Below are 26006 nucleotides of genomic sequence, written 5' to 3' on the forward strand. Positions count from 1 at the left end.
ACCCTTGTATACTGGAAGTCTCGAGCAAAAAGAGCTTCCCACTTGGGGGTTCCCACCAGACAGCCAAATGTGAAATCAGGAGACTTTTCCTCCAATATTTTCACCAGTGATGACTTCAGAAGAGAGGAAAAGAGCAAGATAAATTGGCTCCAGGGCTCCCAGCCTTCTGTTTGCTTCCCTCCCTTTCCCCCAGTTCTGCTTGATTGGAAAAAGCCATCAGTACTGAAATGGCTTGCAGTGAGGCTTCAGTAGCCACTTTTGATGATCCCAGGCCCGGGAGATGACGACTACAGAAAGTAATTTTCTTACAATTGCTGTGAAACTAACTTCATCTGGAATCAACTCAGGAGCATGTTTGTTTGCGGTGTGTGGTGTATTTGGTTTTGAAAGTGCTTTTGGTCTTTTGTTCACAGCAAAGAGCCAGGAAGATGCAAATGAGAGGCAGGCATTAATAATTTGATCTCCTGTGGAGTTCAGATGTAGAATAATTCATGTGAGCTCCATGGTAAATCAGGGCTGTCAAAATAATGGCTGCAGGAAAGTGTTGACATAATGAAAGCTTGTTGTAGCCCAAGTGCCAGTCCAAAATCTATGAAAAACATGACCAAGTTGGCAAAAATCCAGGCATTCAAAGTTCGCTAGTTATCTGAACAGTCAGAGGCTTTTGAGTAGCAGTAGCAATTAGCAGTTTTTCGAACACACAAATACAGACCTTGATTTGTGTGTAGACTTTGTGTCTAATTTGAACAGCTTCACAAAATGCTCCTGTGTGACAGAGATCGTGAGATTACTCCAGATCATCAATTTGTCATTTCTTCTCCTGCAGGTAATTTATCTGTGCTGCTGCCCAGAGGTGAGGTGAGGTGAGGCGAGGCGAGGCAAGGTGGAGCGAGGCAGGGGGAACTGCTGAGCGGATGCCTGTAGCGGCGGGCGCCGCGTGCCCTCGACAATGAGCCGGCTGATGCTGGGCCGCACTCTGGAGCGGGTCTGCAAAGCTGTGCTGCTGCTCTGCCTCGTACACTTCCTCATCATGATGATCCTCTACTTTGACGTCTACAGCCAGCGCTTTGACATCTTCAGCCGTTTCAACAATGGCCGTGGCGCCAATGCGTCACGCTGGCCGCACCATTCCTACTACAACTACTCCAGCACCAGGCCCAATGCCACCTTTGCCAGCTATGTACCCGCCTCAGAACAGCTGCCACTCAGCGGCAAGCCTGAGCTCAATCGCACACACCCAACTCCCAAGCCTATTCCTCCTTGCCCAGAGGTACCACCTGGACTGGGTAGGTGCTTTAAATTTGATGATAAGCTAGAGGCCAACAATGGTTCTCATAACATATCATTAATAAATACCAGTTTTCCAGCAAAATACTTTCACACATATGTCAACACTGCAGTGTTATACTTTGTATTCTTTAAAAATGATCATTTGTAAGCAGGCATTGTTATGTACTAAGATTGCATTTCTCCAGTTTTTAGCAGTATTTCGTGGCTTTGGAGTATTTCATGGGTGTGTTTCGTCAGCTCCATTATTTTGTATCACTGGAATGGGACACTGATTTAATGACTCCAGAAAGGCCTGGAGCCTCACAGTCACTAAATAAATAGGACAAACTGTTCATAGGGATGATTATGACAGCTCTGGGAATGAAAGATACACCAGTCTGTAATTATTGATAGCTTTAGGGGAGAGTTTAAAATGAATTGAATAAACGTATCAGGTAATAAGACTAGAGGCCTTTTTAACTATAAGAATAAAATATTCTTATATGTCATAACGACAGTGTGATGAACCAATCAAACAGCTAGTAACGTTAGGGAATGTGAGAATGAACAACAAGGATGGCAGATACCTTCATGTCTGGAAACTCTTAATTAGTACTCATCGAACAGGAGATATGATAGGAGCATATTGTGCGTGTTCTCCAAGTTGCCTTGGATTCTCAGTAGATTCTGATTCATCTCAAATCTACTTTGCTTTCTGTACAGAGAGCGGAACCAAGACGCAGTTTAGTGTCAGTATTCTTCTCAGTACAACCCATTTCATATGAGATGCTGAACCTCTTCACTGTCTCCCACTGGAATATCACAAACTCTGCTCTCTGAATGCTGAACCTTCTTGGGGAGTCTGGAGGCAAGCACCCTACCATGAAAATTTGACAGATTTAACAGGATCAGTCTGGAGTCCTGTAAAGTGAAAAGTAAAAGACTAGATACACATTTGGTCAATCATTATATAGTTCAATGATTAAAACACTTGGAAAATCAGCTTGGCCAATATCCATGTGGAGGACAGCACATGAGTTCACCGAACCAACGTTTCATTTAAAGCCAAAATTTAAATGGATTTAGACGTAAATACATTAATATTATCCAGCCTGCTTTGCCCAGTCAATACTTGCATTATAATCTCTTACTTATCAGGTATCTTGCTTGCTGAAGCCAGTGTTGTAGTCGAGTCACTAAACTTCGAGTCAGAGTCCAGTCTTCGAGTCCCCAGTGGTCAAGTCCGAATCAAATCCGTCATTAAAAAAAATTCAAGTCGAGTCCACTATTGATCCGAGTCGAGTCTGAGAGCAAGAATCCAACCACACCATTTGACAGCGGCTGTTTTAGCGCCATTAACGTTAGTTTGTTCCTGAACATGACGTATGAACAGGTGAATGTGCATTCCCTTTGTCAGGGAGTGCAAAGTTTTCTGTCAGAGATGGTTGGGAGATGGCTGTAAGTGCAGAAGGTGTGTTTATTAATACAAGTGAAGACAGATAAACAATCCAGAATGGCAGGCAAAATCGTAAAACGGTGAAACAGGCAATAGGTCGAGTGAGGCACAAACAGGCCATCGTAGACTCGGCAGAATCAAAGACGAGAAACAGGAAATCAGGGATCAGGAAACCAAACAAGGAAATAAGGCTTGGTAATGTGTCAGCAATGCAACTCAATACTTCGCAAAGTAGGTGTGTTTTCGCAGTTTTTATATAGGCATGCTGATTGCACTTTAATCCTATGCAGATGCGAGTCATTTATAGCGTGTGCGCGAGAGTCAGCTTAGTGTGCGATAGATATCAATATCTTATGGCAAATTATTATGGCATGTAACAAAAAATAAAGAAAAAATCAGAGTCCTCATCTCCAGTTTACAAGTCCTAATGCAGTTAATGCACGAGTCCGAGGTTGAGTCCGAGTCATCAGTGCTCAAGTCCAAGTCGAGTCACGAGTCCTTAAAATTAGGGCACGAGTCGGATTCGAGTACTACAAGCCTGGCTGAAGCTAAGTGCATGCCATAGTAATAAAAAGTACATTCTTAAAGGTGCTATATGTAAGAATTTTAATTTAAAATATTCAAAAAAAGTTAACGAAAATTGTCAACAGAATGTCATGTAATCTCTTTGAACTTATGTCAAAGACGTCGAAATGAGCATGTTAACTAGCTAGCCACACAACAGGACGATTCGATCAACTCATAATACCACTTTGTTCCTCAAGAGGTGATAGTGAGTCACTGCAGCATCCAGTTTGCCCTCAGTCCAACGTGAGAGGTGAATAAGAATGCCTATGATGTCACCAGGGCGGCATGGTGGTGTAGTGGTTAGCGCTGTCGCCTCACAGCAAGAAGGTCCAGGTTCGAGCCCCGTGGCCGGCGAGGGCCTTTCTGTGTGGAGTTTGCATGTTCTCCCCGTGTCCGCGTGGGTTTCCTCCGGGTGCTCCGGTTTCCCCCACAGTCCAAAGACATGCAGGTTAGGTTAACTGTTGACTCTAAATTGACCGTAGGTGTGAATGTGAGCGTGAATGGTTGTCTGTGTGTCAGCCCTGTGATGACCTGGCGACTTGTCCAGGGTGTACCCCGCCTTTCGCCCGTAGTCAGCTGGGATAGGCTCCAGCTTGCCTGCGACCCTGTAGAAGGATAAAGCGGCTAGAGATAATGAGATGAGATGAGATGAGATGAGATGAGATGAGATGAGATGACGTCACCATACATAAATGTCACCGCTGGTCACATGCACGTTAGCACCTGAGCTATCTTTCTCCAGCCTGCCAAAAACTCTGGAAAAGAGAAGCAAATGAATTGCTGCAGTTTGCAGAAGCACCTAAAATCCAGGCACCGAAACATGGATTTGCAACTACCATTTTTGTGTCATTTGTGTAAGAAAATGGACCCTACCAGAAGAAACTGAATCGCAGTGCCAAGCAATGGTATTTGGACAAACTAAACACAAAACAACAGCCAAAGCCTGGATTACAGATCCTGCACTCGCCTACCTAGACATTGTAAACGGTCTTCTTTTTGAATTGAGTGCATACACTTTGCGCAAGTTTAAAAGTTACAAAATCCCTAGAAGCTTATGAACAGTTGTAGTGGCTGGGTGCAAGATCTGCCAATGCTATTAACAAGCTGGCAAACTGTGAGGGCACAATCATACTGGGAAAGGTAAATAGTCCTCTTTCTGGCCCAATTATTAAACCAAAACTGTCAAAAAACATCCAGTATTTCAACATTCAGACGTTATTGAGTCATAGGCTGTGGGTTTTATTAGCCACATTATTAATAAAGAAGGTTACATATCTGCCACATACAGTGCCCTCCACGATTATTGTCCCTCCTTGTAAAGATTAGTAAAAAGGGTTAGAAAAAAAAATTCCATCTTTTGGTGAAGTCGCTTCATCTCACACTTAAAAGAATGAGAAAATTTCAGTCTTTAATTGTAATAAATTTATTCAGAGAAAAGCAAATCCTTCCTCAAGAAATAATTATTTTCAACAAAAACACATGTACCACTATTATTGGCACACCTGAATTTAATACTTTGTCCAACCTCCCTTTGCCAGTAAAACAGCACTGTCTCCGATAACAGTTTATAAGGTTGGGGATACAGAGCAGGGCATCTGAGACCATTCCTCTTTACACAATCTCTCTACATCATCCTGGGTCCTCAGCCCTCTCTTGTACATTCTCCTCTTCAGCTCACCCCACAGGTTTTCAATGGGGTTCAGGTCAGGGGCCTGAGATGGCCATGGCAGGAGCTTGATTCTGTGGTCAGCGAACCATTTTAGTGTTGATTTGGACATGTGCTTCAGATCATTGTCCTGCTGGAAGATCCAGTGATGACCCAGTTTGAGTTTCCTGGCAGAAGCAGTCAGATTTAGATTTAAAATGTCCTGGTATTTCATGGAGTCCATAATGCCATGTACCCTAACAAGGTTTCCAGGGTCTTTGGAGGAAAAACAGCCCCAAAACATCACAGAACCTCCACTATATTTTACAGTTGGGATCGGGTTCTTTTCATTATAGCCATCCTTCTGTTTACACCAAACCCACCTTGAGTGTTTATTGCCGAAAAAGCTCCATTTTTGTTCCATCAGACCAGAGAACATGGTCCCAGTCAAAGTTGTCGTAGCGTTTCACAAACTTCATGTGCTTACATTTGTGGTTAACCAAGAGAAAAGGCTTTTTTTTCTGGCAAACCTTCCCAACAATCTGTTGGCATGGAGGTGGAGTCTGATGGTGGTTTTGGAGACTTGGAAACCCCAAGATTTTACTTTTTCTTGTAATTCACCAACAGTGATCCTTGGGGATTTTTTTTTTGCCTCTCTTACCCTTCTCCTCACTGTACGTAGGGCAAAATAAACTTGGGTCCTCTTCCAGGCAAGTTTGTAACAGTTCCAGTTGGTGTCCAAGTTTGTATTATTGCCCTAACAGTAGAAATCCAGCCACTGAGATGCACAAGCCAGTGCATTCTTAGTGCTGGTCCCAAGCCCGGATAAATGGGGAAGGTTGCATCAGGAAGGGCATCCGGCATAAAACTCATGTTAAATCAAGTATGTGGAAGCCCTAACAGTAGAAATGGACATTTTTGGGTGAGTAGCTATTTTTTTTATCATCATTCCCTGACTTATGAAGGTCAACACACTTCTCCCTCATTTGGTTTGTGTGTTCTCTTCTCTTGCCCATGTTGATGGATGACTAAGGGAATTTGGCCTCTGTGTCACCTCATATTTGTCCCCCAGTTAATCAGGAAGTCATGGATTACAACGTGAAAGTTCCTACACACTCCAATCAACTCAAAAATGTACAATTTAAATGGGAAACATGCTTCAGTTACATTGTGCTCACTATAATTTCCAGGGTTACCAATAATTATGGCACATGTGTTTTTGTTGAAAATAATTATTTCTTGATGAGAGATTTGTTTTTCTCTGAATAAATTTATTTCAATTAAACGTTGGAATTTTCTAAAAAAAAAAATCAGTCTGAGATGAAACTACTTCACCAAAAGGTGGGGGTTTTTTTCTAAGCCTTTTTGGTAATCTTTACAAGGGGTGCCAATAATTGTGGACGGCACTGTGTTTGATTTGTGTATACTTGTTTTCCCTGTGCGGGTTTCATCTGGGTGCTCTGGTTTCCTCCCACAGTCCTAAAACATGTGGATTAGGTCAACTGGCTTTTCTGAGTTTCCCATAGGTGTGACTGTGAGTGTGAATGGTGTACCCCGCCTCTTGCCCAAAGTCAGCTGGGATTAGTTCCAGTACTCCTGCGATAAATGATGTAGATAATGCAGGGTTTCCCCTTGGAAAAAAAATGAAAGAGTAATGGTCCCCTGAGCAGAGCGAGGTGTGGAAAGTGGCGTGCAAGATAGGGGGGTTTGGGGGCAGGCACCCCCAGAAAATTTTGAAATATAAAGGTTCATTTTGTGGCTTCTGGTGATATCTAGAGCTGATTTTTACCAGTTTAACATGTTGGGGAAAAGGCTATATTTTTACTTACAATTTTACTGAATTCCCACCCTAAAAACATTAAAAAAAAAGTCAATACAATACCCACTTGCATCTCACAAACAGTGTACTGTTCCAAAGGAGACTGCAGTTTATTTCACATCAAACAAAATTAATGGTGATGCAACATGGCACTAGCTGTTCGAAATACTGATCATTACATTTTGGCAATAGTGCAGATGACCATTAAAAAACCTAATACTGACGTGAACAATAAAATGAACTTTAACATCGGCTGACCTGGCATTTGGCAAAATTAGCAGCTGCAGAATCAGTCAGAAAAGAGCAGTCAGCTACACAAGAGCAGAGCAGAGAGTTGGCTACACAAGAGCAATTCTGTGCCCCTTTGGGTTTTTGAGCTTCTTGGTCGCTTGCTATGTTTAGACTGCTGCATTCCAGATTGACAGTCACGTATGACCATAACATAAATAACCAGACCACATGTTTTTCACATTTGCACACAGACAAGATCTACCTAACATTTTGAACATACCCTTTTCTCCTGGAGTCACTATCAGCCAGTCACATGTCTTCAGACAATCTGGATCTATGCCAGATTTACTTTTTTTCTGCTCTAATGAGCTTTCTTGCCGTTTTCTGGCAGCTCCCTGGAGAGCAGCATCAGTGCCATCACCATCGCTGGCTTCGGCAGCACAGCTTTCACTGTCAAACATGCAGCGAACTGGCCGTCGTGGCCTCACAACTATGGTCTGCCACTGCTGCCGAGTTGTTTTCCACAGTTTTCTTTGTGAAAAACTCTGTAATTAGTCCTGGGTGTGACTTTAAACTGCAACCGGTGGGGAGTCTCAGGTCTGGGAGGACTTGAGCATTGGGGAAAGTGGAGTTACCCCTTAATCACCGTTGCTCCCAGGTCCGCTCTGACCTGGAGTGGTAGCACCTGCCTGGGTTCCAGTTATGGGTTAAATACAGTGCTCATCGTAAATGAGTACACCTCCTTTGAAAAGTAACATTTTAAACAATATCTCAATGAACACAAACAATTTCCAAAATGTTGAAAAGACAAAGTTTAATATAACATCTGTTTAACTTATGTAGCCCCCTCACTCAATTCCTATTCTTTAACACACCCTTGTGAGTACACATTCTACCCTTTAAACACCTTTTAGCATGGGAGAGGAATAGGTGATGGCTACAAATATAAAACTGGGAATTGTGTACAAAAAATATGATTCAAACCAAGGTGCAAAGAGGTCCAGTTAGCTTATAATTTAGCGATACTGTATGTGTGAGCTTTAACTCCCATGCTTCGTACTTACTCAGATATGACCCTTTAATGTTCCACATAAATCAGATCTTGCAATGAAATGGCTTACATCACTATTTAACATGAATCACTCTCATACACACACATTGATTGCAAAAATATCACAGTATTTATTTAAAAAAAACCCCAAAACAAATAAAATAAACAATTGAAAATAATAATATTATTACCCGGGATTTTCTAACTCAGTCTATGGTACCATGTTCATTGGCGTGCTGTTGGAGCTCATATGTAACCATCAGCTGGAGAATAGTTAGTACTCACAGTCCCTTGGAAACTCAGAAAGATGGTAGTAACAGTCCATTCAAACCTTCCATACACAGCGAGCAGGAGGAAGAAGAAAAAACTCTGTCCACGTGCAGAAAGTCCCTGGCAGCTGCAAGTCCTGAGCACCTCTATTGCAGCGGCATGAGTGGCAATGTCTGAAGCACACTAACATTGAAAGTCAAAATCTCAAATGAATACACTGATGAACAACCATGTGCATAATTTTAGCATCCACAATACCTATACTCACTCAGAAACTTGTAAATAATCCCAGGCTTCCTACGTGCAGCCCAACACAGGTCTCCTTCGCTCCTGTGAAGGTGCACGCTAGTCACCTCCATTTACATACTACCGTTAGTTGCTAAGCTACTACTGTTAAGAACTAGCTCAGTCACAATACTCACTGAAATGTCTCCCAACGCAGCCCACACTCCACTGGTTAGAGTTGCACAAAGTCACAATCCCACTGGGTTTTTAATTCTTCCAAAAAAAGTATTTCCAAAGAATAAAATGAACTTAAAACAGGTATTACCCTCTCTTTCTCTCCTTGTGTTTCTCCTCACTCCGTATCGTTGTGTCTGAACTAAGTCCCGCACCTCACAAAATCCCTCATCCCATTCTCATTATCTCTAGCCGCTTTATCCTGTTCTACAGGGTCACAGGCAAGCTGGAGCCTATCCCAGCTGACTACGGGCGAAAGGCGGGGTACACCCTGGACAAGTCGCCAGGTCATCACAGGGCTGACACATAGACACAGGCAACCATTCACACTCACATTCACACCTACGGTCAATTTAGAGTCACCAGTTAACCTAACCTGCATGTCTTTGGACTGTGGGGGAAACCGGAGCACCCGGAGGAAACCCACGCGGACACAGGGAGAACATGCAAACTCCGCACAGAAAGGCCCTCACTGGCCACGGGGCTCAAACCCGGACCTTCTTGCTGTGAGGCAACAGTGCTAACCACTACACCACTGTGCCGCCCCTCACAAAATCTGACAGGTCAAAAGTCTATCCCAACTTGTTTGATTGACACCTGTCTATCCCTTGCAGAAAGCAGAAAACAGACATGAGAAGTTCAAGGTCTGCTCTAAACGTGGGATATTTGAATACTTTAACAAAAATACACAGTTTCCTCTTTTAATGCATAAAATAAATCACATAAGTAATAAATGAGGTGATATTTTATAAACCAGGACAACCCTACATTACAGATAACAAAAAAAAAACCACACACAAAAGGATGAACTAAAATTAGTAGGGTGCTACACTCTACCCCCACTAAAACTGTCATGTCCTCATGACATGGAAACATAAATCACATCCTCTGCATTGTACCATTTTCACAAACACTTATATACTGTCTTTAACCCATCCACATGTAAAAAAATACTTCTATACCTTTTGATAGGAAACATTGTATCATTTTGACCTTTGACCTCTATAGGAATAACCCCATATGTATTGACTGCCACTGAAGTCCGGTTTCCCAGGGAGTCATAGGTCAATCTCGGTGGAACCTTTGTTTGTCTCCGAGGTCTCTTACCCAAATTTATGTCAGTGTCTCGACTGTCCACAGTTTGACCTGGGGTAAGGGTATCAGAGTTTGTCAGGGCTGAAATGTCTCTCTCAGTCTCAGTGTTTTGTTCAGCTGTACTGCTTGGACATCTCTCAACTTCAACAGTTAACTGTTCCTCTGGAACTTCACTTGATGCTGTAGGTTCCTGAGCTCTGCTCTCTACCACATCAGAGACTCCTGAGACTGCAGGCGAAATGTCCAAATCCATGCCAAAGGGCTCAGAGCATGGTTTGTTTAGACCTCCTTCCTCACTAGACTGATGCAGTGCAAAATAGTCATACCATACACCAATATCATCCTCCTCTGATTCAGACTCAGAGTCAACTCTATTTTCCTCTTTGTGAGCTGAAGAGTACAAGTGGTTGGACTTCACATTTCTCTGGGCCCTGAGCCGTTTGCTTGTCCTTTTCTTATTACAACCCCGATTCCAAAAAAGTTGGGACAAAGTACAAATTGTAAATAAAAACGGAATGCAGTGATGTGAAAGTTTCAAAATTCCATATTTTATCCAGAATAGAACATAGATGACATATCAAATGTTTGAACTGAGAAAATGTATCATTTAAAGAGAAAAATTAGGTGATTTTAAATTTCATGACAACAACATCTCAAAAAAGTTGGGACAAGGCCATGTTTACCACTGTGAGACATCCCCTTTTCTCTTTACAACAGTCTGTAAATGTCTGGGGACTGAGGAGACAAGCTGCTCAAGTTTAGGGATAGGAATGTTAACCCATTCTTGTCTAATGTAGGATTCTAGTTGCTCAACTGTCTTAGGTCTTTTTTGTTGTATCTTCCGTTTTATGATGCGCCAAATGTTTTCTATGGGTGAAAGATCTGGACTGCAGGCTGGCCAGTTCAGTACCCAGACCCTTCTTCTACGCAGCCATGATGCTGTAATTGATGCAGTATGTGGTTTGGCATTGTCATGTTGGAAAATGCAAGGTCTTCCCTGAAAGGGATGTCGTCTGGATGGGAGCATATGTTGCTCTAGAACCTGGATATACTATTCAGCATTGATGGTGTCTTTCCAGATGTGTAAGCTGCCCATGCCACACGCACTAATGTAACCCCATACCATCAGAGATGCAGGCTTCTGAACTGAGCGCTGATAACAACTCGGGTTGTCCTTCTCCTCTTTAGTCCAAATGACATGGCGTCCCTGATTTCCATAAAGAACTTCAAATTTTGATTCGTCTGACCACAGAACAGTTTTCCACTTTGCCACAGTCCATTTTAAATGAGCCTTGGCCCAGAGAAGATGTCTGCGCTTCTGGATCATGTTTAGATACGGCTTCTTCTTTGAACTATAGAGTTTTAGCTGGCAACGGCGGATGGCACGGTGAATTGTGTTCACAGATGATGTTCTCTGGAAATATTCCTGAGCCCATTTTGTGATTTCCAGTACAGAAGCATGCCTGTATGTGATGCAGTGCCGTCTAAGGGCCCGAAGATCACGGGCACCCAGTATGGTTTTCTGGCCTTGACCCTTACGCACAGAGATTCTTCCAGATTCTCTGAATCTTTTGATGCTATTATGCACTGTAGATGATGATATGTTCAAACTCTTTGCAATTTTACACTGTCGAACTCCTTTCTGATATTGCTCCACTATTTGTCGGCGCAGAATTAGGGGGATTGGTGATCCTCTTCCCATCTTTACTTCTGAGAGCCGCTGCCACTCCAAGATGCTCTTTTTATACCCAGTCATGTTAATGACCAATTGACCTAATGAGTTGCATTTTGGTCCTCCAGCTGTTTCTTTTTTGTACCTTTAACTTTTCCAGCCTCTTTTTGCCCTGTCCCAACTTTTTTGAGATGTGTTGCTGTCATGAAATTTCAAATGAGCCAATATTTGGCATGAAATTTCAAAATGTCTCACTTTCGACATTTGATATGTTGTCTATGTTCTATTGTGAATACAATATCAGTTTTTGAGATTTGTAAATTATTGCATTCCGTTTTTATTTACAATTTGTACTTTGTCCCAACTTTTTTGGAATCGGGGTTGTAGATCCAGTTTTCTCTGCATTCTCACTTCCTGAACAGTAGGCAGAATGTGATTGCAGTGGAGCACCTTTTCAGGACCACAGCCATCTTCTGGCGTCAGCTTGAACACTGGCAACCCAGGAAATTGATGTGCCACAATGTATGAAGTGGATTTCCACCGGTCAGCCAATTTTTGTTTTCCAGTCAATCCAAGATTTCTGATCAAAACCCTGTCTTCTCAAACAAGTGGACAGAAATGAACTCTCTGATCATAACGTTTCTTGTTTCCTTCGGATTTCTTTTCTGACTTGCACTCAGCCAACTGAAAAGCAGCTTGGAGTTCACGTCTCATGTTTTTGACATAGCGCAAGTAAGACTTGGTGGACATTCCATCACCCGAGACTCCAAACGTCAAATCTACTGGCAATCTTGCCTCTCAACCGAACATGAGAAAATATGATGAATAGCCGGTCGTCTCATTCACTGAGCAATTGTAAGCATGAACTAGATGACTTAGGTGCTTACTCCATTTACTTTTCTCATGTGCATCAAGAGTTCCAAGCATGTCAAGCAGCGTTCTGTTGAACCGCTCAGGTTGGGGATCACCTTGGGGATGATAGGGTGTTGTTCGGGATTTCCTTATGCCCAACATGTTCAACAGTTAATGAATGAGCCTACTTTCAAAATCCCTGCCCTGGTCTGAATGCACTCTTTTTGGTAACCCATAGTGAACAAAATATTGTTCCCAGAGTACCTTAGCGACTGTTGAGGGTTTTTGATCTTTTGTGGCAAATGCTTGGGCATACCGGGTGTAGTGGTCAGTAACTACCAGCACATTGCAGATCTTCCTGGAGTCGGGCTCAAGCGACAGAAAATCCATGCAAACAAGATCCATTGGTCCGCTACTGTGGAGGTGGGAAAGCTCAGCAGCTATTTTTGGTAACATCTTTCTTTGAATACATCTTGCACAATTTTTACAGTGCATCTCAACCTGTGTTTTCATCCTAGGCCAATAAAACCTCTCTCGGACCAGACCATAGGTCTTGTCAAAACCCAGGTGGCCACACTGATCATGCAGAAACTGCAGCACAGTTTTTCTGAACTCTTCCAGAAGCAACAGCTGCTGCCGCAATGGCTTGTTGGGTGGCTTGCTAATGCGGTACAGCACTGACTCTTTGACCTTTAGCTTCTCCCATTCTTTAAGCAACAATGCCACATCTGGATGTCTTCCCTTGTCAGCACCCCCTACATTCCCCTGGCTAACTGCATGCCAAACTTTTCCAATGCAAGGGTCTTCCTGCTGGGAATGAGAAATCTCTGCAGTTGTCATATTGGGTAGCTCGTGCGTAGACAGAGAGGATAGATTACAGTATGCTCTGGGCACTGCATGCTTGGAAGAACCTAAACTGTCAATGGCTCTGTGACGATGGGGACCAACTGAAGTCATACGACAGGCAGCTTTAATGACAGAGGTAGTTATTTTCGGATGACGTGAGACTTCGGCTCACAAATGCAATTGGGCATAAGCCATCTTCTTGGTCCTGATAGAGGACACCCCCTAAACCTTCTCTGCTTGCATCAACATGCAGCACATAAGGTAGACCTGGGTCTGCAATTGCTAAGACGGGTGCCTCAGTAAGGCTCTTCTTCAGAGCCTCAAATGCTTCCTCACAGGGTGTATCCCACCTAGAACCAAAAGGTTCCAAAGGGTGGAACCATGGCTTTGTTTCCTTTTCTGTCTCTTCAGTTTTGCTTGTTTTTCCACATCTTTTGCAGTCTTTGTCCCTTTCCTTGACTTTCCACTCACAATGCAGCCATGCAGCAACTGGTTGAGTGGATGACATACTCTGGAAAAATCTTTGACGAACCTTCTGTAATACCCACAGAAGCCCAGGAATGAGTGCAGCACAGTGATATTTTTAGGGCGTGGCCAAGACTTAACAGCTTCGATCTTTGAAGGGTCTGTGGCGATGCCATCACTGGACACTATGTGGCCAAGGTAGGTGACTAAGGGGCAGCAAAACTGACATTTGTCCAAGGACAGCTTTAATCCTTCCTCTTTAAGGCAATCCAGCACTTTCAGAAGACGCTGCTTGTGTTCCTCCAGTGTTCTCCCGAAGACGATTACATTATTTAAGTACACCAATACCTCGAGGAGATTCATATCACCTACTGTTCTCTCCATGACACGTTGAAATGTAGCTGGAGCTCCACAAATCCCTTGCGGCATCCGCTCAAACTGATAAAATCTGACTGGGCAGATGAAGGCCATTTTTTCTTTGTCAGCTGCACTCAAAGGGATCTGGTAGTTGTTAGGACTAGGACTGTTTTGGCCTCTAGAGGCCGCTGTTATTTCCTTTTCATGTCGTGTTTATTTTGGCCTCTAGAGGCCGCCACTGTTCCTGTGTCTTGTGTTTGTGTTAATTGCCTAATTATCTTCACCTGTGTCCTTAATTAGTTTGTCTATTTATACCCCTGAGTTCAGTCCTCTTGTCACGGAGTCTTTGTGCTGTTATGTTTATCTCCAGTTTCCTTTGCACTGTGTTTTTTGATCTTCTTAGCTTTTGTATTTTTGCACTTTGCTTTTCTTTTGGATTATACTCTTTGGTTTTTTTTTTGTCTTTTGTTTTGCCCTGTATATAGTGTATATAGTTTAAATAAACCTTTTGATTCTTTTTCTACTTCCGCCTCACGCCTCTGCATTTGAGTCATCCCCCTGGTGGCCTAGTGGGGGTTTGCTGGATTATCACACCAACGAACCAGGTTCGAATCCCAGCAAAACCCTAACAGAAAGACTCCGTCATGACCGACTCAGCAGAGGCTGCTTCAACTGTCTACCCGGCCAACCTTCAGGGAATTATGGCAGCTTTGACACGCTTCGGAGCAACCATGGACGCTCATGGACGTACGCTCACCAGCCAACGTGAGGCCCTCGCTCGCCACGAGGAACTGCTTCAGCAAATTGGGAAAACCCTGGCACAGCTGACATCTCTGCCTGCATCTCCTGCTCCTGATCCAGTTCCTGCTCCTGATCCAGCTCCCACTCCTGCTCCAGTGCCTCCTGCAATGCTGCCTTCTTCACCTCGCGAACCCAGCCTTCCTGCACCACAGAGGTATGACGGCAAGCACAGTGAATGCCGAGAGTTCCTTACCCAGTGTCAACTCACCTTTGAGCTTCAGCCTACCACCTACACTACGGATCGCCGCAAGATTGCCTTTGTGATCACCTTATTAGCTGGTAAGGCGCGAGCCTGGGCTACTGCTATCTGGCAAAGACAGGGACCTGAGTGCTTTGATTTCCAGCTGTTTTCTGAAGAGATGCTTCGGGTCTTCGATCAGGCAGACATCAGTACCGACGCAGCCCGAAAGCTCATGTCCATCCGGCAAGGAGGAAGCGTCGCAGATTACGCCATCTCGTTCCGAACACTCGCAGCAGTAAGTGGATGGAACGAGACTGCCCTGGTGTCAGCCTTCCACCATGGTCTGTCTGACCCTATCAAGGACGGTCTGGCCTCTATTGGATGCCCAAGTGACCTCGAAACCCTCATCTCACATGCTATTCGTCTGGACAACAGGATGAGAGAACGCCACCAAGCCTTGAGCCCCCCCAGCCTCCCTACCTCTACCTGGAGACCGTCTACCTCCTTCAGTGACTGTCCAGAACCCATGCAAGTGGGTCGTACTCGCCTCTCCGCATCTGAGAGGGAGCGCAGAAGGAGGGACAAGTGCTGCATCTACTGTGGCAAACCTGGTCACTTCCGAGCATCATGTCCCGAACTCTTGGGAAAAGGACCGCCCCGTCCAGCCGAGGGAGGGTTGTGACGGGGCCTACCCTCTCTCCCGGACTCCCTGGCCAAGGAATCTACATCCCGGTCTCCATCTCCTGGGGTGAGTCTGTCCACTCTTGTCAAGCTTTGATAGACTCAGGGGCGGCTGGGAACTTTATGGATATTCACTTCGCCCAAAGCATCAATATTCCGACTGCACCTCTTGAAGTCCCACTGTCTGTGTCTGCCCTCGATGGCCAAGCGTTAGATGATGGAAGAGTCACCCAAGTTACTTCTCCAGTTTTCCTCCAGTCTCAAGGTCACAAGGAAGAAATATCCCTGCACCTGATTCCTTCACCTGAGTTCCCAGTTATTCTAGGCCTTCCTTGGCTTACTCGCCACAACCCTCGCATAGACTGGGTAACAAGCCAGGTTGTGGAATGGGGCCCTGCATGCCATGCCTCTTGTCTGCTCTCTAGCTCTCCTGTGTCTCCTGCCGAGCCCCCTGATCTCACCGAGTTATCTCAAGTTCCCACAGAGTACTGGGATCTCAAGGAGGTATTCAGCAAGAGTAGGGCCGCCGTTCTTCCTCCGCACCGGGCCTACGACTGTGCCATCGACTTGCTCCCTGGGACTACCCCTCCTCGTGGCAGACTGTTTTCACTCTCTCAGCCAGAACGCAAGGCCATGGAGGAATACCTCAAAGATGTCCTGGTCTCTGGGTTTATTCGACCCTCCACTTCACCTGCTGGAGCCGGCTTCTTCTTTGTCGGCAAGAAGGATGGGGGGCTCCGACCATGTATTGATTACAGGGGCCTGAATAAGATCACTGTGCGCAACCGATATCCCCTTCCGCTGATGTCCACAGCTTTCGACCTGCTCCAAGGCGCCACCGTCTTCACCAAGTTGGACCTACGGAACGCATACCACCTCATCCGTATCCGACAGGGAGACGAGTGGAAGACTGCCTTTAACACCCCGTCTGGGCACTACGAATACCAGGTGATGCCCTTCGGACTCACCAATGCACCAGCTGTTTTTCAGGCCCTAATCAACGACGTCTTAAGGGACATGATTAACCTATACGTTTTTGTCTACCTCGATGACATCCTTATCTTTTCCAAGACCGTGCAGGAGCACCGCCACCATGTCCGCCAGGTTCTCCAGAGGCTGCTACAGAACAATCTGTTCGCCAAGGCCCAGAAATGCGAATTTCATGTTCCCGAGGTCTCCTTTCTGGGATTTATTGTACGGACAGGCCAACTCCAAATGGACCCTGCCAAGACCCTGGCCGTCCGGGATTGGCCTACTCCCAAGTCCGTTAAGGAGGTTCAGCGGTTCTTAGGATTCGCTAACTTCTACCGCAAGTTCATCAGGAACTTCAGTTCTGTGGCAGCACCCATGTCAGACCTCACCAAAGGGACAGGTGGATCTTATGGCTGGTCTCCTCAGGCAGAAAAGGCGTTCAAAGACCTCAAGGACCGCTTCTGCACGGCACCCATTCTGGTTCTCCCGGACACCTCCCAACCATTCATCGTGGAGGTGGACGCCTCGGACAGTGGTGTCGGCGCGGTGCTCTCTCAACGTTCGGAAGGAAAGCTGCACCCCTGCGCTTACTTCTCCCACCGCCTGAGTCCTGCTGAGTCCCGGTACGATGTGGGGGATCGAGAACTGCTAGCGGTCAAACTGGCCCTTGAGGAGTGGAGGCACTGGCTGGAGGGAGCACAACATCCATTCCTGGTTTGGACTGACCACAAGAACCTGGAGTACCTCCAGCAAGCCAAGAGACTGAACCCTCGACAGGCTAGGTGGGCCCTGTTTTTCAGTCGATTTGACTTCACCCTCTCATACCGCCCCGGCTCCAAGAACACCAAACCTGACGCACTGTCCAGACTGTTCTCTGCCACTAACAGGGAGAATGAAGTCGGGCCTATTATCCCTGTGTCCCGGATTGTGGCCCCTGTCCGCTGGGGTATTGAGGAGGCTGTCCGACGAGCCCAACGCCAGGACCCCGGTCCTGGGACGGGGCCACCAGGCCTCTTGTACGTCCCACATCAAGCCCGGGCCAAGGTTCTCCAGTGGGGTCACTCTTCCCCTCTCACCGCCCACCCGGGAGCTCGGAGGACCCTGGACTTCCTGAAAAGACGCTTCTGGTGGCCTAACATGGAGCAGGAAGTAAGGTCATTTGTCCTGTCCTGTGAGGTTTGCACCAGAACCAAGAACCCACGACAGCGTCCCCAGGGTCTCCTGCATCCTCTGACCATTCCCCGGCGTCCCTGGTCCCACGTGGCAGTCGACTTTATCACGGGTCTCCCTGAGTCACAAGGTAACACGGTCATTTTGGTCTTAGTTGACAGATTCTCCAAGGCCTGCCGCTTCATACCACTGTGCAAACTCCCCTCTGCTCTTGAAACTGCGAAACTTTTGTTTAATCATGTCTTCCGAGTCTTTGGTCTTCCACAGGACATCGTCTCAGACCGAGGGCCCCAGTTCTCCTCCCGAGTGTGGCACGGGTTCTGCAAGGTCATCGGAGCCACTGCCAGCCTCTCCTCTGGGTTTCACCCACAGTCCAATGGTCAGACGGAGAGGCTCAACCAGGACCTGGAAACCACCCTGCGAGGCCTAGCTATGGATAACTTGACATCATGGAGCACCTGGCTGCCATGGGCAGAGTACGCCCACAACACCCTGCAGTCATCGGCCACCAAGCTGTCGCCATTCCAGTGCCAATTCGGGTTCCAGCCACCTCTGTTCCCGGACCAGGAGGAGGACGCGGGGGTGCCCTCGGTCAACCAATATGTGAGACGGTGTCGCAAGACCTGGAGCAAGGTCAGGAAGACCCTCATACAGACCTCCAGAACCAACCAGACTCAGGCCAACCGCCATAGAAGACCTGCACACGCTTTCCGCCCTGGGCAGCGTGTTTGGCTGTCCACTAAGGACCTTCCACTGCGGGTGGAGAACCGCAAGCTTGCTCCTCGCTACATTGGCCCCTTCAAGGTGGTGCGCAGGGTGAACCCTGTCTCCTACCGGCTCCAGTTGCCCCGGACTCTGAGGATCAACCCCACTTTCCATGTTTCCCTGTTACGGCCCGTACTGACGTCTACGTATGCCCCTGCCCCTAGGAACCCCCCACCCCCCCGCATCTTCCAGGGGCAGACTGTGTTCACTGTGAATCGCCTGCTTGACTCCCGCCGGGTCCGCGGCGGGTTGCAATATCTGGTGGACTGGGAGGGCTATGGTCCTGAGGAGCGCTGCTGGGTTCCTGCTCGGGATGTCCTTGATAAAGAACTGTGTCGGGACTTCCATTCGGCCCATCCGGATCGCCCTGGGAACGTCAGGAGACGCTCCTAGAGGGGGGGGTCCTGTTAGGACTAGGACTGTTTTGGCCTCTAGAGGCCGCTGTTATTTCCTTTTCATGTCGTGTTTATTTTGGCCTCTAGAGGCCGCCACTGTTCCTGTGTCTTGTGTTTGTGTTAATTGCCTAATTATCTTCACCTGTGTCCTTAATTAGTTTGTCTATTTATACCCCTGAGTTCAGTCCTCTTGTCACGGAGTCTTTGTGCTGTTATGTTTATCTCCAGTTTCCTTTGCACTGTGTTTTTTGATCTTCTTAGCTTTTGTATTTTTGCACTTTGCTTTTCTTTTGGATTATACTCTTTGGTTTTTTTTTTGTCTTTTGTTTTGCCCTGTATATAGTGTATATAGTTTAAATAAACCTTTTGATTCTTTTTCTACTTCCGCCTCACGCCTCTGCATTTGAGTCATCCCCCTGGTGGCCTAGTGGGGCTTTGCTGGATTATCACACCAACGAACCAGGTTCGAATCCCAGCAAAACCCTAACAGTAGTAGCCGCTTCTGAGATCAAGCACGCTAAACCACCGGCTACCACTTAAGCAGGACAGAGCGTCTTCCACTCTGGGGACAGTGTATTGGTCAGGGATTGTCTCTCATCTCATTATCTCCAGCCGCTTTATCCTGTTCTACAGGGTCACAGGCAAGCTGGAGCCTATCCCAGCTGACTATGGGCGAAAGGCGGGGTACACCCTGGGCAAGTCACCAGGTCATCACAGGGCTGACACGTAGACACAGACAACCATTCACACTCACATTCACACCTACTGTCAATTTAGAGTCACCAGTTAACCTAACCTGCATGTCTTTGGACTGTGGGGGAAACCGGAGCACCCGGAGGAAACCCACGCGGACATGGGGAGAATATGCAAACTCCACACAGAAAGGCCCTCACCGGCCACGGGGCTCGAACCCGGACCTTCTTGCTGTGAGGCGACAGCGCTAACCACTACACCACCGTGCCGCCCCTGTCAGGGATTGTTCTCTTGTTTAATGTTCTGTAATCCACACACATACGTATGGTTCCATTTTTCTTGCACACAACAACAATCGGTGACGCATAGGGACTCCTGGACTCAATGATTCCAGCCTCTTTGAGCTCATTGATGTGTTTCCTAACATCATCTACATCATGAGGAGGTAAGCATCTGGAACGTTCTCTGAAGGGCTTGTTATCTGTTACCCAAATGGTGTGCTCTGTGGACTTAGCACAACCAACATCAAATTCACTGCAGGAGAAAACCTCCTTTCTCTCCATCATCTTTTGGCACAGTCTCTCCTTCCACTCAGGAGGAACAGGTGAGTTACCAAAGTTAAAGGAGGATGACAACAGCTCCGATGTGGAGGGTTTGGACTTCTCCTTCACAAGGACTTCCTTCACTACATCCACAGGAAACACATGGGCGATAGGTGTTCCACGCTTTATTGTCACCTCATGATTGGACAAATTCCGCACAGTGACTGTGATGCGACAACATTTGACAGCAGTGGCATTACCAGCATCTCATCAGGGAAAGCTTCCTCCTCAGGACGCTCAATAAGGATAGCCTGCGAGGAGACACGTCCTGGGAACTTTGGGATGCCAGTAACTGTTGCAACTCCTCCAGATGGCAGCGTAAAAGGCTGGGCCCTGGTGAACCAGACTGTTCCTCGCTTTGTCTCCATGTCCGCATCAGAGGTTTCCTGAAATGTCTCATAAGCCTTTTTGATGACTGGATGAACAGATAGACTGTGGATGAAATTGTTCCCTCTTTGAGTTTTGCAAGTCTGATATAGTCTCCTTACAGTAGAAGTGTTTGTTCCAACTATAATGGAATACTCGCCCGTCATGACCGGATCAGGACACACCAGCGCAAGTGTTTGGACAGTCTCTTTAACACCTACTACATCTTCATCAAACTCCAACTCCAAGCACAGATACCCATCATAGGGGTATTCATCCACACTGAGACCCCATATCTCCAAGCGTTCAATAGGAGTCAGTGGCAGGTGCTTCAGATGTTCATCGTAAAAGGAACGATATAGCAGAGTGACTTGAGACCCACCATCAAGTAAAGCATTACTGTGGATACCTTCAATTTGTCCAGGGACAACATTGCTCAGTCCAACTAAACCTTCAGGGAGGCTATTGTACTTCTCATTTAGCGTGTCACACTTGGTGGAACGTATTTTTTCCAGGGTATCAGGCCGTTCCTCTACTGAGCCCCTGGGGAGTTTCCCTGTTTGGCTCTTAGGAGACGCTGGTTGACTTTTCTGAGGTTTTCTGGGTTTGAGCATTCACGTTGAAAATGACCATCTTCACCACACCTGTAACAAAAGACATCAGCATGAGACTGACGGTTTGTCGTTCTCCCTTTGTTGTGAGCAGGTGGGTTTGCAGGCTTTCTCTGTTGGTGGTTGGAGTTAAATGCCTGATGCTGGGTGGCACTATCGGAGGCAGCTACTGAAACAGAGACCAAGCGCGTGACCTCACTTTTGAGACTTTGAAATTCCCCTTTCAGGTTCTCTATGGCAGAGTTATTTTCTGAAACAGCAGCCTCGGTGACAGGCTCTGACTGACCAGATGCAATAGAAACAGTAGCACACTCTGCACGCTTAACTCGAGCTGTGGGTGTGACATTTTTCACAGTTTGTCTTTCAAGAATCATCTCTTCCTCTTCTCTGACATCACGCAGCAGCTCTGTGAAGCTTGGAGGAGGCTTAAGTTTGTATGTCATCCTTATGCGCAGTGCTACCAGATCATGAGGTAGGGATCCTCTCGCCACTTGTTCAATGCGAGCCCGGTTCATGTCTGTCACCTGAATTCCACCTTTACGGTAAACTGCATGCAACAACTTATCCAGTCTGAGTATGTAGGCTGAAAGTCTCTCACTTTCCTGTTGGAATGTATGACGGAATCTCACCATGAGGTCAGCTGCACTCTCTGTGGTACCAAAAGCTGTTTCAAGGGCTTTTAAATAGTCACTGGCAGAGGAGTTGGGATCACTCACTCTTAAAAATCAAACAGTGTCTGCTGCTGGCCCTTTAAGACTCTCAGCAATTCTTTGTTTCTTTACTGTGTCAAGACACTGCCATTCATCCAGCATGTGTGCGGTTTGTTCAGCCCAGGCCTCATACTCCTCTTCTCCATGTGGAGTTGGCTTGACACCTGAGAACAGGCGGAGCTTGCAATACACTTGTCCATCAGTAGGCATGTGGCACTTTTCAACTAATGAGGAGATAGCAGTCACTAGCTCTGTATTAAGGTCTCTTGTGGTGGGTGGAGCAGGAGTTAACAAACCTGTGACATCAGTTAAGGTCTTCCCTTCATGAGCTAGGATTGACATTAACTTGGCCTGAAAGTCTTTTGGTTCATGAAAGACTGGACCAGTAGGTGTCTGTATGACATTAATTACCCAAGTCTCTAAAGCACCATCAGGTAAGAGCTGTTCAGGTATGTTGACTGAAGTCACGTCATTAGTGGTCTCAACCAATATTAGCTGTTTATCTTCAAGGTGTCCTAAACACCTCCCCTTTATTTTACATTGCCCAAAAATCTTAGCCCCATCCAGTGTTTTGTAAATAACATCATCAGTTACATCAACAGACACTTCACTAAGCACGACTGCTTTAGTTACATCAATCTCCTTGTCCTCACACCATTTCACTATCTGTTCAGGCTCCATAGGGTGTTAACCCTTTACCCTTTTCGTTGAGAGTACATACACTTTTTTAAGTTACACAGAAAAGAAAAACAAGGCCATAGTTAACAAATTAGCATTAGCAATTAGCATCCCACACACTATCTCAGTACACAGGACATCCCGGTGTCACAGTCTGAATTTACCACCAGTCTGAATTTACCAGGTAAATTTAAACTGTAGCAGCCACAGTCTAACCTTACCACAGTAGTTATTACTGACAAGGAAACACAAACATTAAAATCAATTTCAGTCTCATTCTAAACAATCAATATTTGAATGTCTGAAGCAATGAACAACCAAATGTTTTACAACCCCGATTCCAAAAAAGTTGGGACAAAGTACAAATCTTAAATAAAACCGGAATGCAATGATGTGGAAGTTTCAAAATTCCATATTTTATTCAGAATAGAACATAGATGACATATCAAATGTTTAAACTGAGAAAATGTATCATTTAAAGAGAAAAATTAGGTGATTTTAAATTTCATGACAACAACACATCTCAAAAAAGTTGGGACAAGGCCATGTTTACCACTGTGAGACATCCCCTTTTCTCTTTACAACAGTCTGTAAACGTCTGGGGACTGAGGAGACAAGTTGCTCAAGTTTAGGGATAGGAATGTTAACCCATTCTTGTCTAATGTAGGATTCTAGTTGCTCAACTGTCTTAAGTCTTTTTTGTCATATCTTCCGTTTTATGATGCGCCAAATGTTTTCTATGGGTGAAAGATCTGGACTGCAGGCTGGCCAGTTCAGTACCCAGACCCTTCTTCTACGCAGCCATGATGCTGTAATTGATGCAGTATGTGGTTTGGCATTGTCATGTTGGAAAATGCAAGGTCTTCCCTGAAAGAGACGTCATCTGGATGGGAGCATATGTTGCTCTAGAACCTGGATATACCTTTCAGCATTGATGGTGTCTTTCCAGATGTGTAAGCTGCCCATGCCACACGCACTAATGCAACCCCATACCATCAGAGATGCAGGCTTCTGAACTGAGCGCTGATAACAACTTGGGTCGTCCTTCTCCTCTTTAGTCCGAATGACACGGCATCCCTGATTTCCATAAAGAACTTCAAATTTTGATTCGTCTGACCACAGAACAGTTTTCCACTTTGCCACAGTCCATTTTAAATGAGCCTTGGCCCAGAGAAGATGTCTGCGCTTCTGGATCATGTTTAGATACGGCTTCTTCTTTGAACTATAGAGTTTTAGCTGGCAACGGCGGATGGCACGGTGAATTGTGTTCACAGATAATGTTCTCTCAAAATTTTCCTGAGCCCATTTTGTGATTACCAATACAGAAGCATACCTGTATGTGATGCAGTGCCGTCTAAGGGCCCGAAGATCACGGGCACCCAGTATGGTTTTCCGGCCTTGACCCTTACGCACAGAGATTCTTCCAGATTCTCTGAATCTTTTGATGATATTATGCACTGTAGATGATGATGTGTTCAAACTCTTTGTAGTTTTACACTGTGGAACTCCTTTCTGATATTGCTTCACTATTTGTCAGCGCAGAATTAGGGGGATTGGTGATCCTCTTCCCATCTTTACTTCTGAGAGCCACTGCCACTCCAAGATGCTCTTTTTATACCCAGTCATGTTAATGACCTATTGCCAATTGACCTAATGAGTTGCAATTTGGTCCTCCAGCTGTTCCTTTTTTGTACCTTTAACTTTTCCAGCCTCTTATTGCCCCGTCCCAACTTTTTTGAGATGTGTTGCTGTCATGAAATTTCAAATGAGCCAATATTTGGCATGAAATTTCAAAATGTCTCACTTTCGACATTTGATATGTTGTCTATGTTCTATTCTGAATACAATATCAGTTTTTGGGATTTGTAAATTATTGCATTCTGTTTTTATTTACAATTTGTACTTTGTCCCAACTTTTTTGGAATCGGAGTTGTATTTTGAAAATGAAATAGCAAACAACTCCACTTGGGTCTTAACATTTGGTAACAGTGAAAAACATGGGAAAATCAATAACATTCAGTTTTCAATTGTGTCTATGGTAAACTATGGGCCCAGGTTACACGAATGGACTGTGTAAAATCAAAACATGGCCATGAAATTCGGTAAAATTACACTGCCAGAAAAAATAAACAAAGTGACGTATGTGCACTTACTGTCTTCATCCCAAACATGCTTTGTCGACTGATTTCTGATGTTTCGGTGGTCTTTCTTGTCAGTGTCACTGGAGTACTTTCCAGTTTGTAGGAAGAAGGTAAGTTGGGTCATCTTTCTTTTGAAAATGGCGAATCTCTGGTCTCGTGCCTCTTTGGACTGTGTGTTTTGCTGATCTTCATTTTGTGACTGGGAAATGATTGTTTCCTCATCCATATTCAACAGCTTGTCTACTGATAATCAAATCTCACAATTGTAGTCACGATTCGCGTTCTATTAGTCCACAAACGTGTTGAAATGCTCGGTACAAAATCGCAGCAAGAAATGGTAATTTTAGACTTCCCGGAAGTTGACCAGGGGAAAAAAAAAAAATCGGTCTGTGCATGCACATGGTAAATTTATACCAGCGCACGATCAGACCGTGACACCGCATGAGCCCCCACGTGTAGCCCCCTCACTCAATTCCTATTCTTTAACACACCCTTGTGAGTACACACTCTACCCTTTAAACACCTTTTAGCATGGGAGAGGAATAGGTGATGGCTACAAATATAAAACTGGGAATTGTGTACAAAAAAACATGATTCAAACCAAGGTGCAAAGAGGCCCAGTTAGCTTATAATTTAGCGATACTGTATGTGTGAGCTTTAACTCCCATGCTTTGTACTTACTCAGATATGGCCCTTTAATGTTCCACATAAATCAGATCTTGCAGTGAAATGGCTTACATCACTATTTAACATGAATCACTCTCATACACACACATTGATTGCAAAAATATCACAGTATTTATTTAAAAAAAAACCCAAAACAAATAAAATAAACAAATGAAAATAATAATATTATTACCCGGGATTTTCTAACTCAGTCTATGGTACCATGTTCGTTGGCGTGCTGTTGGAGCTCATATGTAACCCTCAGCTGGAGAATAGTTAGTACTCACAGTCCCTTGGAAACTCAGAAAGATGGTAGTAACAGTCCATTCAAACCTTCCATACACAGCGAGCAGGAGGAAGAAGAAAAAACTCTGTCCATGTGCAGAAAGTCCCTGGCAGCTGCAAGTCCTGAGCACCTCTATTGCAGCGGCATGAGTGGCAATGTCCGAAGCACACTAACATTGAAAGTCAAAATCTCAAATGAATACACTGATGAACAACCATGTGCATAATTTTAGCA

At 45.3% G+C, this 26006-nt stretch overlaps 1 protein-coding gene across 1 annotated transcript in view; it reads left to right on the forward strand.

Moving 5' to 3' along the window:
• Positions 1-930: 930 nt before the first annotated feature.
• b4galt2 (UDP-Gal:betaGlcNAc beta 1,4- galactosyltransferase, polypeptide 2) overlaps positions 931-26006 on the forward strand; it is a 380928-nt gene continuing 355852 nt past the window's right edge. The window contains exon 1 of the mRNA XM_060922806.1: positions 931-1286. Within this exon, the coding sequence (XP_060778789.1) occupies positions 950-1286 (337 nt within the window). The 5' untranslated portion in view covers positions 931-949. The remainder of the gene's footprint in view (positions 1287-26006) is intronic.

This window comes from Neoarius graeffei, chromosome 1 (genome assembly GCF_027579695.1).
Source record: "Neoarius graeffei isolate fNeoGra1 chromosome 1, fNeoGra1.pri, whole genome shotgun sequence".
NCBI classification, from domain to species: Eukaryota; Metazoa; Chordata; class Actinopteri; order Siluriformes; family Ariidae; genus Neoarius; species Neoarius graeffei.